The sequence below is a fragment of the Polyodon spathula genome, chromosome 18 (assembly GCF_017654505.1).
Source record: "Polyodon spathula isolate WHYD16114869_AA chromosome 18, ASM1765450v1, whole genome shotgun sequence".
Lineage (NCBI taxonomy): Eukaryota > Metazoa > Chordata > Actinopteri > Acipenseriformes > Polyodontidae > Polyodon > Polyodon spathula.
The window spans coordinates 10,654,022-10,671,229 of record NC_054551.1 but is presented as its reverse complement, the minus strand read 5'-3'; the positions used below and the strand labels follow the sequence as shown (position 1 = coordinate 10,671,229).

At 42.3% G+C, this 17,208-nt stretch overlaps 1 protein-coding gene across 2 annotated transcripts in view; it reads left to right on the top strand.

Moving 5' to 3' along the window:
* The window catches only part of LOC121330915 (ankyrin repeat and fibronectin type-III domain-containing protein 1-like), a 263,569-nt gene that overhangs the window by 227,726 nt on the left and 18,635 nt on the right, over positions 1 to 17,208 (top strand). For both annotated transcript variants that reach the window (XM_041277886.1, XM_041277885.1), the window contains 6 exons: positions 141 to 348; positions 3,640 to 3,837; positions 9,456 to 9,569; positions 10,326 to 10,423; positions 11,975 to 12,065; positions 14,872 to 14,979. In XM_041277886.1, coding sequence (XP_041133820.1) covers positions 141 to 348; positions 3,640 to 3,837; positions 9,456 to 9,569; positions 10,326 to 10,423; positions 11,975 to 12,065; positions 14,872 to 14,979 — 817 coding nt within the window. The remainder of the gene's footprint in view (positions 1 to 140; positions 349 to 3,639; positions 3,838 to 9,455; positions 9,570 to 10,325; positions 10,424 to 11,974; positions 12,066 to 14,871; positions 14,980 to 17,208) is intronic.

Below are 17,208 nucleotides of genomic sequence, written 5' to 3'. Positions count from 1 at the left end.
TCCCAGTACTCCACATACTCAAAGAACCACAGTTTAGTCGGTTTGTAATAAAATTGGTATTATGGGGAAATTTGTGTTGATGTGACTTTATTTTAATGAGAATTACTTTAAATATCTCTCTTTTTTCTCTCTGTGGTCAGTTTCAGAGTAATGAGGCTTTGTTTGAAGCCGTAGAGCACCAGGAGCTAGATTTGGTGCAGCTGCTGCTGAGCCAGTACAGTCTGGAGGAGCTAGACCTCAACACCCCCAACAGTGAGGGCCTACTCCCACTGGACATCGCAATCATGACCAACAATGTGCCCATGGCCAGGATACTGCTGCAGGCTGGCGCCAAGGAGAGCCCACACTGTGAGTGCTAACCGAAGCTTTCCATTGTCTTACCTCTTCTAGACTTAGCAATATTTCACCCTTTTAAACTGGATTTAGCCAACAAAATAAGTCCATACGTTGTACAAGGTTTGGGGACAATTTCACCGTCCAGGTGAAGTCACCAAGGAAGTGTACCACTACCTATTAGCATGGCTTACGGTTCTTAAAGGATCCAAATGATTTAGTGTAAACATGTCTAGGTAACCCATGCTATACCCTTAACACTCCCTGTGTAAAGAAGTGTAAGAAGTGTCAAAAACTATGGTGAAGTTACCAGTAAGTTATACAAATTAGTACCAGTGAAGGTTCGAATCTTCCTTCAGTAATGTGTTCTGAATCTTCGAAGGTCAAAATGTACCCTTCGTTGCAGCCCTACTTCTGTTACCACTGCACAATTATAAACCCCTATTCTCTAAATTCCCCTCATTTTCAGAATTCCAGTGGAGACAGTGTGTAGTAGTGTCAGCTCCCATTTTAAGAGGTTTCTGTCTTGCTTTGAAGACCCTGCCTGGCAAGTCACTAATTCAACAAATTAGTCAAAAATTCAACAAATTAAACAAATTAGACGAATTCAACAAATTAGTCAACAAAGTCAACAAATTAGACTAATTCAGCAAAGTTCTGCAACACTTACCCACCCTGTACTGTTTCTGTAGCGATGGTATATTTAAAGAAGGGATAGCTAAAGAAGGCTACATATTATCTGAGATGAACTGAAAATATAAAGGAGCTGTTAAATGATTGCTCTGTGTAGGGTCTTGCTAGTATGATACTTTAAAAACATTTCTCGTGTGAAAGTTTGCCTCTGCTTTAAAATACGAGCATTAGTGTTAAAAACCTGTAAAAAAAATGTAATAATTAAAAACGATCTAAAGCATCACCTGCCATGGCAGACACATCCAGCCTTTTCTGAATTTCCTGAGACACAAGCATTTGGAACTTGTCTCATACAAGATTCTTTTAGCCAATTGAAGCACAGATAGCCTTTCATTTATTACACAGTAAAATAACAAATCTGACCCAGACCATGTTCTGGTCTCATAATTGCTACTGCTAATGATGGCTAAATATCCACAGTAGGGACAGTCACAAGATTCGGTCAACATGCCTACGCTTGGAAGCTCATCACCACCTGCCTGTCACTCAGTTGTGGACCTCTCTCGAGCTGAGCCTGCCAGTGGTGTGATGATTGTTCTGTAATGAGGATTACATTAACGGGATTGTGGATTACATCCACTGGGGGCTAGGTTGAGACCACCCAAATAATTTAAATCCGGACCTCCATGGGAGAAAGGCAGAAGATGGTACTGAAATAACCGGCTGCAGAACCTACTTCAAGCCGTGCAATTGAAATGGCTGTCCAGAGGTTTGGGCCCATATGGTCGTAGTCTGATAATCATACTTCAGACAGCTTTTAATTGTGTTTTAAGAGATCATTGAAATCGGATGTATATCAATTAATGGAGTAAATGATGACTTACTAACGACAGGACAGGACAGGTCTTGTAAATCTTGTGAAAAATGACTCTAATTAAACCCAAATGGAGCTGCTTGCTAGTGTAAGACTTTTCGGAGACTTAATGTGGGTTTAGAAAATTGAGACCATTCCAGATATTGTCTTCAAGAGGATTCCAACATTGCAGGCATTCAACAGGAACTCACTCACTGCTTGTTCGCTGCATAATGTGAGCACACTACCAGAAGCGACTCTTTCTTACCAAGGGCAGAACTGTGCTACTGCCAAAACATTCCCTCCAGGAAATGCTATATCATAAACTCTTATGGGTTTACTTTTAAACATTGTCCTAGGTTTCACTTTCAGTTGTTAATAATACATTTTATTTAAACTTTCTAATTATTGTAACTTATACCACTTGATTAACCATTTAAATATAACCTATAACTGTTACACTAGTAAGAAAGTCCAGACCAGCTCCTTTTGTCGGAGCACTCTTCAGTTTTCTTTTGTGAAGTAAATCTTTTTTTCTTCTGACTGACTCAAAAATCCCTGTTCCCAGCAAACTGTTCAAGTAGAAACAGGTGTTCTTTTCACTATGCTTTTCACACTAGGTTTGAAATACCTGCCAATAAAGATATATTTTAGGCGGCTGTATGTGCTTCACACTTTTTATAATTTTCCACATATCTGATAAACTGCTTATCTATTTATGATCAAACTATTTAAGGTATGAGTTATGAAGACTTAGGAAAGAGAGTAGGAGACACTTCTTTACACAGAGTGGTGAGTTTATGGAATGGGTTACCAAGCCAGGCTGTTGATGCTGAATCTTTGGGATCTTAAGATTTGACTAGACACAGTTCTGGGATAGTTCAGCTACTAGGAACTAGATGAGAATTGATGAGCCAGGTCGCCTCCTTTAATTTGTAACTGTTATGTTATATAATTTGTAACTGCAACCCGCAACCATGACATAGCAGATAAGGGGAAGAAGGTACAGCCAGAATTGCCTAAAGCAGACCAGGAAGAGTGATGGCCATCTGGGACCAATAATTTGCTTCCCAAAATGCATGATAATTGGTGTGTTTGCCATTCCTTATGTGGCACATTAGCTTGATTTGCAGTCTCGTTCTGGGATACAGATGTCTTAACTAGTCGGGCACCCTCTTATCATGCCCCTTTCAAACTGGCACAGTCGAAGGAGGCATTTCAGAGCAGACGAACACACTCGTAAAGTGACTGCCAGTTCAAAGACAGACAATTAAAAACAGATATGAGGCGTGCTGAAACTCAAATAATTGACTTTTAAGGAGCTGAGGTTGGTGGAGGGTTTAATCAAAGCTGGCAACATCAATTTAACTGGTTTTCTGGATTTAATCATCAGCCAGTCTGTGCTGTGGGCTGTGGGCTTATGCCATCCGTACCATGAAAGCAGTCTGTAAACCTCAATCGCATCTTAATACCATGTCACTGGTGTTTCTATGTTGTCTGCAATCCAATTTGCAAGCAAACATGAGGTCAAAGATGGGCTGATTTATAAATCAAATCCCTTCAATATACTGTATGCATTATAGCAAAATGCATTGACAACTCTTCCTCTGCCAACATGGTGCTTAAGTTTATGAAATGTGCTTGTATTATACCCTGAAGTAAAAATGATCACGCTATGCACACAATAATTCTTTCATGTGCATTTTCCATTATTGTTTACAGGAAATTATTATTCTGGTAGTATACTGCAATAATAACTGTTGCAGAACACTAATACTGTCTCATACCCCGTCCCCCTCTTGTGTTTTGACATTTTTCAGTTGTGAGTCTGGAGAGCCGTGTGCTGCACTTGGCTACGCTGGTCCGAGAGGCAGAGCAGCGAGTCAGTGACCTCACCGCACAGGTAGTAAATGAGGCGCCGGATGAGCGAGACGGCTCGGAGAGAGAGAAGCAGCTGAAGGGCTGGGAGTGGAGGCATCGCCTCTTAAAACGCATGAAGGCGGGCTTTGAGCATGCACGTGAGTTATCATGAGAGACCCTACTAGTTACAGTTTAAAGTACACGTTCAGAATTATTAAGGGTTTAACTGTTGTCAGAGATATGGATATCAAATACAGAGGTCAGCAGTGGGATGTGTATAGTGTGTAGGGTTGTTTATTCAATATTTATTCAAAGGTTCCATATGCACAGAAATTTTTGCGCATTTTAGACCTATATCGAGAATAAAAATTCTTAAGATGCATGGAATTAGGTTGTTAGCTACAACTGTTTTAAGGTAAGACTTAATACAATTGAGAACAAAAGAGGTTAAAGTGCTGCTTGAATCATTATTGTGTGACAACTTCAAATCCAACTGGTACTCATTTAATTTAAAAGTGCTAAAATTAATTTTAAGCAAATGCGGTTGGTGCCAGATATTTCGCTGTTAAAACTACCAGGGTTTGGTTGCGTTCCCTCAGCAATGCCTAATGAGTTCCATGCTATTGCAGAAAGATAAAATGCCTTTCTCACAAGTTCATGTGCATTACATTATACAAATATTCACTAGCGTTGAGGCATATAGATTTTTCCCTGAGGGTTGAAACAGTGACTTACAAGTGGACAATACTGCTCATTCCCACAGGCTGTGGGCTTGATAGCTCACGGAAGGTCACTTTTTAACCCAAGAGGAGCAGTTCCCTTTCAAATACAAAATGTAACCTTTACCGAATGGGTATTTACCTCCTAAAGGCCCAAAAACTGAATAAAATATATCAAAGCTGCTCACAGAGCCTGTGACACAGTCATGGCCCGCCCCCGAGGGCACAAAATGACAACGCTCACAGTCGTGCCAATTTTCTTTTCAAGAACTGACCTGACAGGAGAGCCTGTACAGATAAGTTACTTTTGCTGGTATAGATTTTCGCATTTATTGTGTTTTTACACAGATCAAATGTGATATTGAAAATAATCTCTGTATTAGTTTTACTAATTATGCACATATTGTGCACTACAGCCTTTTGTTTGTTACATCCCACTGCGGCCTTGTGTCCCGCGTGAAGCCGGGATCAAGCAACTTAAGCTGGCTGACTTTATGTGCTCCCCCCAGGCTGCAATAGCTCCGGCTGGAGTTATTTATTCTCAAATTGGCTTTGGACTAAATTACGAGACAGTTTGCATAATTAAACTAATTGTTATTGCTGTATTTTGTATGAAGAAATATTTATTTTTTCATTGTATTATTCTGTTTTCACAGACTAAACGCAGGCCTGTCTGCAGAGCGTGCTGCAGCACACATGTAGTGCTGGTTTCAGCAGCTCTATACGGGACCAAGAGGCTGCTTCGTTGTGGTTGCTTGCAATCTCTACTGCAGCACCTTGATGGCATTTTGGTGACACCTTTTGCATCACCATTACAAGGGCTATTAGTTCATTCTAACAAGCAGGTTTCCCTCAGTCTCATGTGGTTTTGCCAGTAGCTTGCACAGGTGGACATCCCTGTACATTGCTACCTATGGTGACTGCGAATTGGTTGACCCGTACTGTACCATTCTTGTGTACCGATACCACATTGGTACCATACCGACCCAGTGCTAAAGTCACCTAAGCGTACCGAACTTCCCGGTTCCAACCCGCTACCAACCAGGGCTTACATCCTGCCTTGTTGAGGACAAGCACGGCAGATGCTCTTCCTGCCTGGGGCCACAGCATGCAAAGGAGGCCCTGGTGAACCGCAGTTTCCGTGGAGCAACCTGCAGTAGAAATGCTGCCATTGGCAACGCTGGCAGCTGCAATGCTGTCAGCGGAAATGCTGACAGCACCAAGGCTGGCTTCTGTAGCCTGGGCAATCCTGGCAGTGGAAATCCTGCCAGCGGACATGCGGCCAATGGCAGTGCTGGCAGCAACAATGCTGACAGCGGTAAGGCTAGCTCCTCCATCCTCTAGCACAGGCAGTTCTGTCAGCAGCAATGCTGACAGTGGTGCACCGTACTCCGGAAGTGGTGGTGGCGCTGGCAGTTGCAATGCTGCCCTCAGCGTACTCTGGCAGTGCAACTACTGCGGGTGGAGGTGGTCTCCTCCCCTCTCCCCCCTTCTCTGTAGCTGGTAGTTCCCTTTTCTTAGGCTTCGGCCCTAAAACTTCCGGTAAAGCCCCGGGTGATGGCGAGCAGGCCTCCCTGGGTGATGGTGAGTAGGCCTCCCCGGCGATGGTGTACAGGCATCCCCAGACGGTGCGGAACAAACCAACCCTGGAAGGTGCTGAACTCCCTGGACGTTGCAGGCTCGGCATCCCTGGGCATTGCTTCAGCTCCTCTGGTGGTGGTGGCGGGAGCAACGGGTAGTCTCCCCCTGGTGGTGGAGGCAGGAGCCGCAGTCTCCCCTTGGTTGTAGGAGCAGCAGGTACTGACTGTTGCGGCTCTCCCTCAGTCGTTGGGGACTGGTGTGACTCTCCTCTGGGCGCTAGTGTGGGCGTGCCTACTGCCTGTGGAGGTGGGAACAGCAGGTCGATTCCCATATCTGCAACCAGGAACCATGTACACCATGGTTGTTTTGTCTGGGGGGGGACACTGGGTGATGTTGCCTCTTTCAGTCTTCCCACTGTTTCCCATCTCTGGCCCACAGCAGGTTGATCACCTTTGGGAGGGCCTCCTCGGGATTCACCCCAGGGTCCATCATCCATGGGTGCTGGACACTCGGGTTCCTCCCTCGTGGGTGCTGGTGCTTATGCTGGCTTTTTCCCCTTCTTCCTGGGACGAACGCTCCTCCCCTTCTTTCTCTGGGCAGGTCACACACAGGGCCAGGGGTTTTCCTGTCACAGGGTCCCAGGAGGCTACAAGTGCAGCTTGGCAGCAGAATGACATGCTGTCCATCGTCACCTCTGAGGAGGTGGGCGAACAGGCTTTTCCATCTGAGGATGTTGAGTCTGACAGCACATCCCTTGTGGTTAAGCTCTTCCTGTCAGGCAAAGCTTCTACCACTGATCAAGAGGGCCAGTGCAGTCTTGCAAGTGTCCTGGCCTGCAGAGGGTGAGACAAGGCAGTCCATTAGTGAGATGAGCCTACCACCTCTCCCATGTCCCCTCCAGTGCACTCGGACTTTCTTTTTGAGATTCAGTCGTCCTGGGGTCACACAGCTACAGCTCCTGCTGTTTCCCGGTCTATGGACACCCTATATAGGGGCACGATGTGGCACCAGTTTCCGCCCGTACAGGCTTCAATGCTGGTACATGCGCCTAATTTAGCGCTCCTGTCCAAGGACACTATCTGCACCAAGTGTGCATATTCAGTCAGTGCGTTCACCACATCGCAGGGGCTACTTTAATAGTATTCTGGTAGCCTACAATTCCTATTTGCCGAGGTCCCTCTCTGACAGCCACAGGCCCTCACCAGAACAACTGGATGAGCTGCACCTGGTTAATAGGAACCTGCTCTATCTGTCAAAAATAAAAGGACAGGCTGTAGGTAGAAACCTGGCTAACCACACACAGGCAGCTTTTTTGCTTTCCCAGGCATGCACGTCTATTTGTGACTATTTTAAATGAATGGCATCTATGGCCTATTAAAGTCGTCAGTTAAATTCGACAATCGCAAGGGTCCTGAGTGGCTCATCCAGTAAAAGCGCTCTGCGCAGATGTGTCCTATAGCCTAGAGATCACAAGTTCGAATCATTGCCGATCGTGACCGGGAGTTTCTAGGGGGTGGCGCTCAATTGGCCGAGCGCTGCACGGTGGGGAAGGAGGGCTAGGTCGGCCATGGTGTCCGCAGCTCACCGCACACCAGCCGGAGCTCTGAGGTGGCTGCATGGTTAGTCTGCAGTGTGTAAAGAAGCGGTCGGCTGACGGCACACGTTTCGGAGGACAGCGTGTGTTTTCCTTCACCGCTCCCGAGTCAGCGCAGGGGTGGTAGCGGTGAGCTGAGCCTAAAAATAATTGGACACAACTAAATTGGGGAGAAAATAATAAAAAATTATAATTGGCGACGACTACATTTATTTAAAAAAATAATAATTAAAAAATTAATTAGACAATCACTAATTTGCCTATTTTGACCATTTTTGAATATTTTCAGTTACAGTGGTTTGAAAACAACAGAAGCAATGGGGTGTTCTAACACATTTGTACACTACTGCATGGAATAATCATTTGCTTTTTCGTCACACCGATTGCTCCAATTCTGAATTTACAGCCGTTGCAGAGGATGCATGTTAAACTCGTATTTATTTTAATTTAATAAAACATTTTCATCCAGGGAAATCTGTGAGAAAGCTGGTCCTGCATTTTGTTTATTGAGGGGTGGCATCAGAGGGGAGTATTGATCACTCGACTGTAGACCACGCTGTTGCTATTTTTGGTCATAGGACTCTGCATTAGCCTATTGGGATGTGAGTTTCAATGTAAGGGTTAACATTAATTGGGACAATTTACATGAATAGTTTGTCTCAGGTGAATTTGCAGTGCGCATGCATGTTGGTAGGGAAAGCTCGTGAAAATGCTCAGAAAAACGATTGCACTATTTTAATGGGAAAGTCTCATTTACCTGTGAGAATCAAGGAAATGGTCGTGAAATGAACACCCACTTACATGTGGAAACACGAGTGTCTCGTGAAAATATTAATTAGCTCACTCAAGTGCCTTACCTAAAGCCACATGGAAATACGTAAGTTACCATGGTCCAAAGATGGCAGCAGGAAAGTTAATTTTTTGTTTGCAGTATTTTCCTTATCAGATTGATGATACAGATAACCCTACTTTATTCTCTGTCTTCCCTAAAACTTTGCATAATGTAAATCATGCATGGATCAAATGTGTATCATACAGATTGTATGTACTAAGTTTCTGTTTAAAACTATTACAAAACATGTTTGATAAACTGCATTGTGGGCTTGTGAATTCAGGTGGTTACAGCCTCTGTACAGTACTTCAGAATACACTTGCAAATAGCTTTCCAAACAGCTGTCAAAACGACTTTATTGTAAATGTGTATAACTGTAATCCCATGCAATTTCTCTGAGTTTTATGTCAGAGCAAAACCCATGTCCATCCTCCACCTATGTCCATTGGAGTGATACAGAGGTGTTAATATCCATAAGGGATGAGGATATGATGAGGCAGCTTGATACAATGCACAACACTGTTTAACCCACTCTCAAAATAAAATGTGGTGTGAAATTTTCGCGACCTTATTTCTTGGGAATCAACAATACTACTCAATATTCCAGTTTTTTATTTAGCAGAATCAGTCATACAAGTACAGCACAAATGATTTGTGAAAAGCAGTGTGGGTGACAACACTAAAACAAAGTATTAAAAAACAGGCACTATCCATCAGCAAATAAGATCTTTAATAATCATTTATGTCAAACACGATGGCATGTGGATTCTCTCGTGAAACAGTATTTTGGGGACTTTCACAGTAAACAGCATGAGAATCGAACTGGGCCTTGAGTGTGGCTAATTGAAATATTACCCCCCCCCCCCTTCATTTGCATAGCATTCGGGGAAAAGCAGGCGTTCCCACGGAAATGAGAGGCTGTACTTGTAAACGCAAAAGGGTACCATGTCCATGTTTATTTCACAAGACAGCAATGTCTCAAGAAAAAGCAAAACCCATTATTTACGTTATATTAGGTTTTGGTGTGACCTGTCAGTCCTCTCCACACAGGTCCCCCAGAGGCCCCCAGCAATGTCCGTCTGTCTGTCTGCAGCAGCTCCAGTCTGAGGGTCACCTTCCATGAGCCCCTCAGTGTCAACTCTGCCGTGGTCACCAAGTACCGAGGTAAGTGTGAGTGTGTGCCAGGGGTTAGGCCTGTTCTCAAAGTGGAGGCAGGTAGACCAGGTGTCAGTGAGAACAGGTAAGACATTTTAAATTACAGGAGATGTTGACCTGATCTCAATGATGGTAGGGTTGGGGAGGAGATTATAGTGTAGTGTAAACCTGATCTCAAAGAGTGAAAAGTGTGTACGAGGCCTCGGAGAAAGTTGAGTGAAGAGAAAACAAGCTAGGGCTTAAAGGAATGAGTTTAGAAGATTTGAAGACTAGAGGGTATAGTTGGATCCTTTAAGATCGTACTTGAAAAATTTACGAACGACCAGGCCAAGCAGCCCATCAGCGCCTGTCCACTTCGTAGCAGCTGATAGATCCCAAAACTTTGACAAGTTGGCCTTCAGGGATCCCAGTGATTTATGTCCCAGTGTCTCCTACCCTCTTTCCTCCCTTATAAAAGTTTCCCATAGTAAAATCAAAGCAAAGTGTAATAACTTGTAGCATGGTAAAGTGTAATTAAGCATTGTAAGACCCAAAGATGGAGATATGGTAAAGCATATAAAGAAACATGGCAAACTATGGTAAACACATAGTATAACCATAGGAAAGCAAAAAGAATACTGTGGTAAGTCTCCATTTAAGTCTCTGTGTTATGTGCTTCAAGTATTGGCTATGGTTGCCAACTAATTTTAAGACAGGGTGTGAAGTTATAGTATTGGAGCAGGTAGAGCTGTGAGCCCCTGGTTTCACTGGATCTGTGCTCTGCAGTGGAGTGGAGTTGTTCCCCCTCGTTCTCCCCTCTGGTGGGTGAAGCTGCCGTTGAGGACCTGAAAGCTCTGCATTACACCATCACAGCGCTGTGCCCGGTGAGTACAGTATTACTGTTTATATTTATTTTATTTACTGTTCACTTACCTTATAATGTAGGCTAGATCAGCCAGATTGTGAGCATTGTCGGGTGCACAGCAGTGTATTACCAGCAAGACAAAGGAAAACTTGAAAAGTGGCAGATCACTAGGAGGTGCTGGCTTTTACTTCTATAAAGACAGTTCCAAATGTTGCAGGTGCCTATTGCAGGCAACTTGAATTTAACAACATTTTTTAAACACACTATTTGAGAAATTGCAGAAAGAACCACTATTTTAAATACATATGAAACTGCTTGCTTTTTAACATAACGTTTTGGCAATAGGACTTTTCTTTTATTCTCCTGAGTGAAATATATAATTTGAAAGATCACTTCCCTTCCTTTCCACAGTGATTTTGAGCTACCCTACCTGTGAAGATCATGCTGTGTAATGTATTCCTCTATATATCACAAAGCATCACTCTCCTACCTGTGAAGATCATGCTCTGTAATGTGTTCTGCTATAAATCATAAAGCGTCACTCTCCTACCTGTGAGGTTCACGCTCTGTAATGTTTTCTTCTATAAATCACAAAGCATGACTCTACTATCTGTGAGGATCATGCTCTGTAATGTATTCCTTTATAAATCACAAAGCATCACTCCCCTACCTGTGATGAGCAATCCCTACACCAGCTCCGTGGCTAATTAAGGTCTGTAGACAGCGACAGCAGTAGGGTAGCCCCCTGCGGAATGGGCTCTAAATGTTAAGAGGGTCACGTTCCGGTCAAGGCATCGCACTCCTGATTTATCTGGCTGAGAACGTGTGGATGGGCCTGGTTCCACGGCAGGCCTGCATGCTGCTGTGTGTTCTGCTCCTAATGACTCCTCCACTAGATGTTCTTTCACATTTCAGGTTACGTTATATTGTCTCTCAGGGGCCAGTATGTCGCTAGGTTCTTTTTATGTTGTGTTTTGTTTTGTTTGATATAATCCACCCCTGCAGTCCCAGAGTTTGAATTAAGAGTAGCTCTTGCCCTGTGCTTGTGTGCTTCAAAGCGGCCTTCTTCACCTCAAGAGACCTGGGGGTCAATGTTTACTAAAGGGTAGTGAATAGGGTAGGCCACTGATACATGTTCTGATTTTTTGCCCTTCCCTGTCTTTTGAAGGACATTTAAACTAGGAGTATCAGCAAATCGAGGACTGGGATCTAAGAGAGATGAATTTGGCTAAAAATGAAATATTTACTGTGGAAGCTGTTTCACCTTTAATAGATCTACCATACGGTGTATTTGCAGAAAGTATGTTTAGCATTATGAGATTTAAGTATTAAAAAAAATATTGTTTAAAGATCATGATCACGTGGTATACAACCACAATGTTTACCTTTTGAAGTGCGCTTTGGTGAGGTATGCACACTGCATAGTGCGGTGAGGTGACTCCCCTTTTGTCTCACTAAGCTGCAGGAGCACCAGAGCGAATGCTCCCTGTGTCTTTTTTTTTTTTTTTTTTTTTTTTTGTACTCACCTTCAGTATCTTTGAATTTGATTTGGAAATGTTTTATGTTTCAGGGCACCCAGTATTATGTGCAAGTCTCTGCCTACAATATGAAAGGCTGGGGGCCGGCCCAGTCTTCAGTCCCAGTTCGGGCTACACCCTCCAGTAAGTCTTCATACCTTCTTACTTGTTATTTCTGTGAACACAAACATTGAAATATGTATTTTGTTGATTTATTCTTATTTAAAGTTTTTGCTCATATAAGATGTGAAGAGCAACAACAGAGTTAACAGTGGCTTGTTTAAATTTTAAACTTGAGAACCCCTTCCCTATAGCACTAATTCTTTTAGATGGTGTGGTAGCACAGCACAGTCCTCTGTGGGCCAGATGCCTGTTATCAAATCATTATGTTCTGATGTAATGCTGTGATCTGCTAATGGTTCTCCTAAGGTTTCTACAGGGTAGATGTGTGCTGAAAAGTGTCCTCTAGGCTTAACCTATTCTGTCCTCGAAACCAGAGCTGTCTTCTTGCAGATGGCAGCTGTTCACAGTTGGGTAACAGAAACACGGTCTTCAGGAACTGTCTCAGAGGAAATGCTTCTCAGACTTGCAGGAACTGTTACTGTAGCCAAATATTTTGCACTCCGAATAACCATTGTAGCATAGTTTGCTTCCTATCTGAGTTAAGTCATTTTGTAACAGCTGAAGTGTCAAACTGCTTAAAGACTTGCTTCAAATGTCATTTTAATTACATTTTTACTGTCCCCTTACAATTTTATGGTGTTTGATCATTATTCTCTTAATCTGGCTTTACCCTGCTTTGAGCTTGACATTATTATCATCAGTCCATATCAGGTCAGTCACCCTCAAAACCAAAGGTGTAAGATTTCCCAAATTTTCACATCTCTAGGTCAAACGTTTTTTATGTGAGTGGTCACCAAATATTTAATGCGAAATGGCTCCCAGATCAGACCAATGACATACATATACCAATAACTTTGTTATTGTTAATGCTACAGTAAAAAGTAAAATATTACTGGAAAGCACTCTTTGTGCTCTATGCTATTTGTTACATTTAACGTCAAACAGAATTTTAACTTTTCACCTTGAATTGTTGAGCTTTGACCTCACTTGGACTGTCAGCCCCAACATGGGTGAGCAGAAAGTTCACACCATCCTCTTACATTTATACCAAAAATCAGATCTTAATGGGATCAGAAGGTATTCACTCATTTAATTGTGTGACACATTTACGAATGACTGGAAAAGAAAAGCAACTTCCTAAATTTGTGCTTTTAATAATGTAATAACATTGGCACAGCACGGGATGTGAATGGTTAGGATTCATACACATAGTGGAAAAGCTGATGTGATGAGGTAAGTTCACATAAATGGCAAAACTTGCAACATTATTAGTCTATATTGACTCAGTTGATGACCTTGAGCACCGTTGTTGCCTCCTGCAGCTCTTTCTCTGGGAACTTGTAGGTTCTTCCTGTTGCCGTGGTAGGGGTCACCAACAGGAGGATTTGTTCTTGTCCCACAAGCAAGATATCTGTATGCCATGGGAATGAAAAACAGGATGCAGAAATGACTCTGACTTCGTCACTTTCTGGCAGACAAACTTCAATAAAAGCTAGCTACCATTTGCTGTTGTATTCACAGGCAAAATAGTTCACAATATCTTTCATCAGGATAAGCTCTCTCAGGCTGCTAACTTTCACCGTTTTTCCCACATCTTGGGCAGAGTAATCCCTCAGTCAATTTTGAGAAGGATCCAGCAACTGACAGAAGAAATGGAACTGGTGTGTTCCTGTTATTGTGTCCTAGCTTGCAAGATTTTCTCCTCTGTGTCGACTTCATCTGTTGTGATGTATTCAAAATGAATGCCAGGGACAGCATCCCTAGCCCATTCGAAAAGGGATCTTGGGGTGAGGATTGGGTCATTCGGCCTTTGAAGGCTTTCTTTTGCTGCAAGCTGCTTGATGGTTCCACCAATGCCTTCACAGGACCCTTTCCTATGGCTCGTTGCAAAGAAGTGCCAATCTGCTGGCATTCTGAAGTCTTGCTGGTGATATGCAAGGTTGATGACTTTTTTCAGTTCTTGTAGTGCGAAGCAGCACCATCTGAAAAGTAAAACAAATATTTCACCTCAGTCTTTGCTTTCAGATATGCAAGGAGCCTTGGTGTCATCAGTCAGGCAATGTAACAAGTGAATACCTCCTGATGCCATCAGTACAAACTTAGAGGGTAGTGTGAACATCCTGTGTACAACCTTGATTTTGGTCATCCATGTTGGGGCTGACAGTCCAAGTGAGGTAAAAGCTCGACAATTCAAGGTCAAAGGTCAATTCTGTTTGTGTAGAGCTCAAAGAGAGCTATCCAGCAATAATTTACTTTTTATTGTAGCATTAACAATAAAAAATAAAAAAGTTATTGGTACTTTTATGTCATTTGTCAGATCTGGGAGCCATTTCAGGTCAAGTATTTGGTAACCCCCACTTAAAAAAAAGTTTGACTTGGGGAAACTTGGGGAAATACTATATCTCTATGGCACAAACATTCCTGCCAAACAGCATCAAAATAGCATAGAAACCTTCCTGACTGACCCAAAAGGACATTGTGGCCTTGAAGAGCAACCAGAAATATCCCGGAACTTAAAGGAATAATACTAATAACTAAGTTTAGAACAAAGAAGAATTGGGGATGGGGGGGTTGATTTGAAATCTTAACTCTAGCCAATACTTTAACCACATCGCAGAAACCAGGACCAAAGCACACAGTTAGGTATTAAGTGGAGACACTTCTTTACACAGAGAGTGGTAGCCACGTTGTGCATGCTGAATAATTGGGATCCTATAAGACTTGAGATTAATCAGCTACTAGAAGCACTGATGGTCTAATGGCCAAAATGACGACCGAAGAGAAGCGGTTCTAACCTTCTTCTAACCATCTATGCTTTTGTCCTCAGGCTGGAGGGAGTTTGACGGAAGAGCTCCCAGGCAGAGGGGGCAGAAGGAGGCCCTGGACCAGCTGCTGGGGCAGATCAAAGATGCCCACCGACACTGCACCTGTCATGGTGGGTTACCACTGCAGCCACAGTTCACAATGTGGAAGTGTACAAGTGAACAATACCCTGCTGAGTCCATAAGCCTTCCTGCTGAAATAGTTTCCAAAATGTCTTTAAACTATTTGTGGTGGATCACCGCTAAATATACAGGGTGTCCCGTAAGGCAAGCATCATAGACAATATGATCTATGTTGATGATTAGGGTGTTCTCTATTAAAGTGGCGTGGCCACGGTATGTTGTTTATCTGCATCACAAATTAACAATTCTGCCTACCTTGGAAAAAATTGATATACGAAAAACAGTGAAAAATGTGCATTTACTATTACTAAAACATTTAGACAATTCAATAAACTTGTGTACTCTCATCAGCCCCTAAATTAATTCAGTATCATTAATAATTTATTGTTATCTGAAACATTTGTGTCATTATTGTTTACTGAACGCAAGTGCCATTTTAAAGTCCAATAACCCTATAAAACAAAACTAATTACCTAAATGTTACATTAATTTCACTGAATTTACCAAATACTAAGTCATTGCTTGGTAAAAGAACATGTAACTGCAAGGCCTTACCAAAAATTTCAATGCAAGGCCTGTCCAGTGCTTGTTTTCTCTGCACATCCCTCTCTACTGTGCCCCCAGTCAGCGCCGTGTGGGTCCCTGAGGGCAGGCTAGGCTTGTGTCAGACACGGTAGCCAGCTCTCCTTTAAGGTCATGTTTGTTGTTTTAACAGAAATAAGTTTTTACTTTAGTTTAGGGTTGTAAATCTTGGTGGATTGAGGAGGGGCAGCTCCCTGAGGAATTGCTCCCTCACCCACTCCCCCCCTTTTAAAAACACGTTTAATTAAACTGTGAAAGCCCCCTTCACTGGGGCTGAGGAAACAGCTTTATGCCAAGCTGTCTGTCTCACTCAGCATTTAGGGTTTTTGTGTTATTTTTTTATTTCAGTATTCCTGGAGGACAAAAGTCTCTAAGTCCATCTTGTTCGTGTATTTATTTATTTTAAATATTTCAGCTAGGGGAGCTTAGGGGCTTCAGGCATGGTTTTAATGAATTGTTCAGTACCCAGAAAAACAAACTCAGGAGAAACTGACCTCCCTACATGTGCAGTAAAGGAAAAAACTTGCCTGTTCTGAAACAGAATGCACACAATTAGCGAGATAAAATTGTCATTTCGGGCACAATACTGTATGAAAATGACATTGTAAACCCCCTGTCCCACATATCGAAGGCCCATTTGTATTTGATATATGTATAGTATTTTAAAAGTTTAACTACCTACATAATTGAAAAATAATGAATCTTAGTGTTTTATCCCGGTTAAAATTTCTCAAAAGACTTTGAAATAATTATTTTCAGTGTTAGCATATGCTTGCTATAATGAGTTTCTTCCCATACTGCAAAGGACAAGGGTCTGTAAGATGGGAATTTAGCCGACAGCCACAAATTAAATGTTTATTGTGGAACTTGTTTCATCTTTAATTGAACTACCATAGGGTGTGTTTTGTCTGTTTGTCCACTTTGCAAATTTAAGATCATTTTGCCTACTTTGCATCGGTATTGTGAGCTCCTTCTTTAATCTATACCCTCTTTTAATATGTATTACATCTCATAAAATGCTAAACAGTGTACTGAAGACTGAGGTAATGTAACGATGACTCTCAAAAAGGATCTTTAAATTGCACAAGTGAGCCTACATAGGATTTGATACACATAGTAGTATAAATGTGGCAGTAGACAATATATATTTTACGAATATGGCCTCTGGCAGCTTCATTAAAGGTGTAACAACTTCAATAGTAAATATTTCATTTTTAAGGCAAGATTGCCACTGTGTACACCAGGGAAATTAATTATTTTTTGTCAAGGTCCAAATTTCTTGGTCATGGTAAGTTTAAGGTCCAGAGAAACACATTTTTCACACCACATCTGCCCCTGTCCCAGAAATACACAGGCCTAGGTAGGGATACCACCTTTTCCACAGACATATACTGCAGTGTGACTGAGAAATACTGCAATATAGTTTAACACAATACCACCAGATCTCGATATAAATCAATAATCATGCAATGTACACAGTATTGTGCTCTTGATATTTCTAACAATCGAACTTGCAAATCAGAAAAACAGTAGCTATATCATGGTACGTTAGAGTCTAATCTTACCTGAGACAAGTAGCTGTGGTGATAAGGAACGACATGGAAAATTGCATCATTGCAATTTCTGAAACGATGATG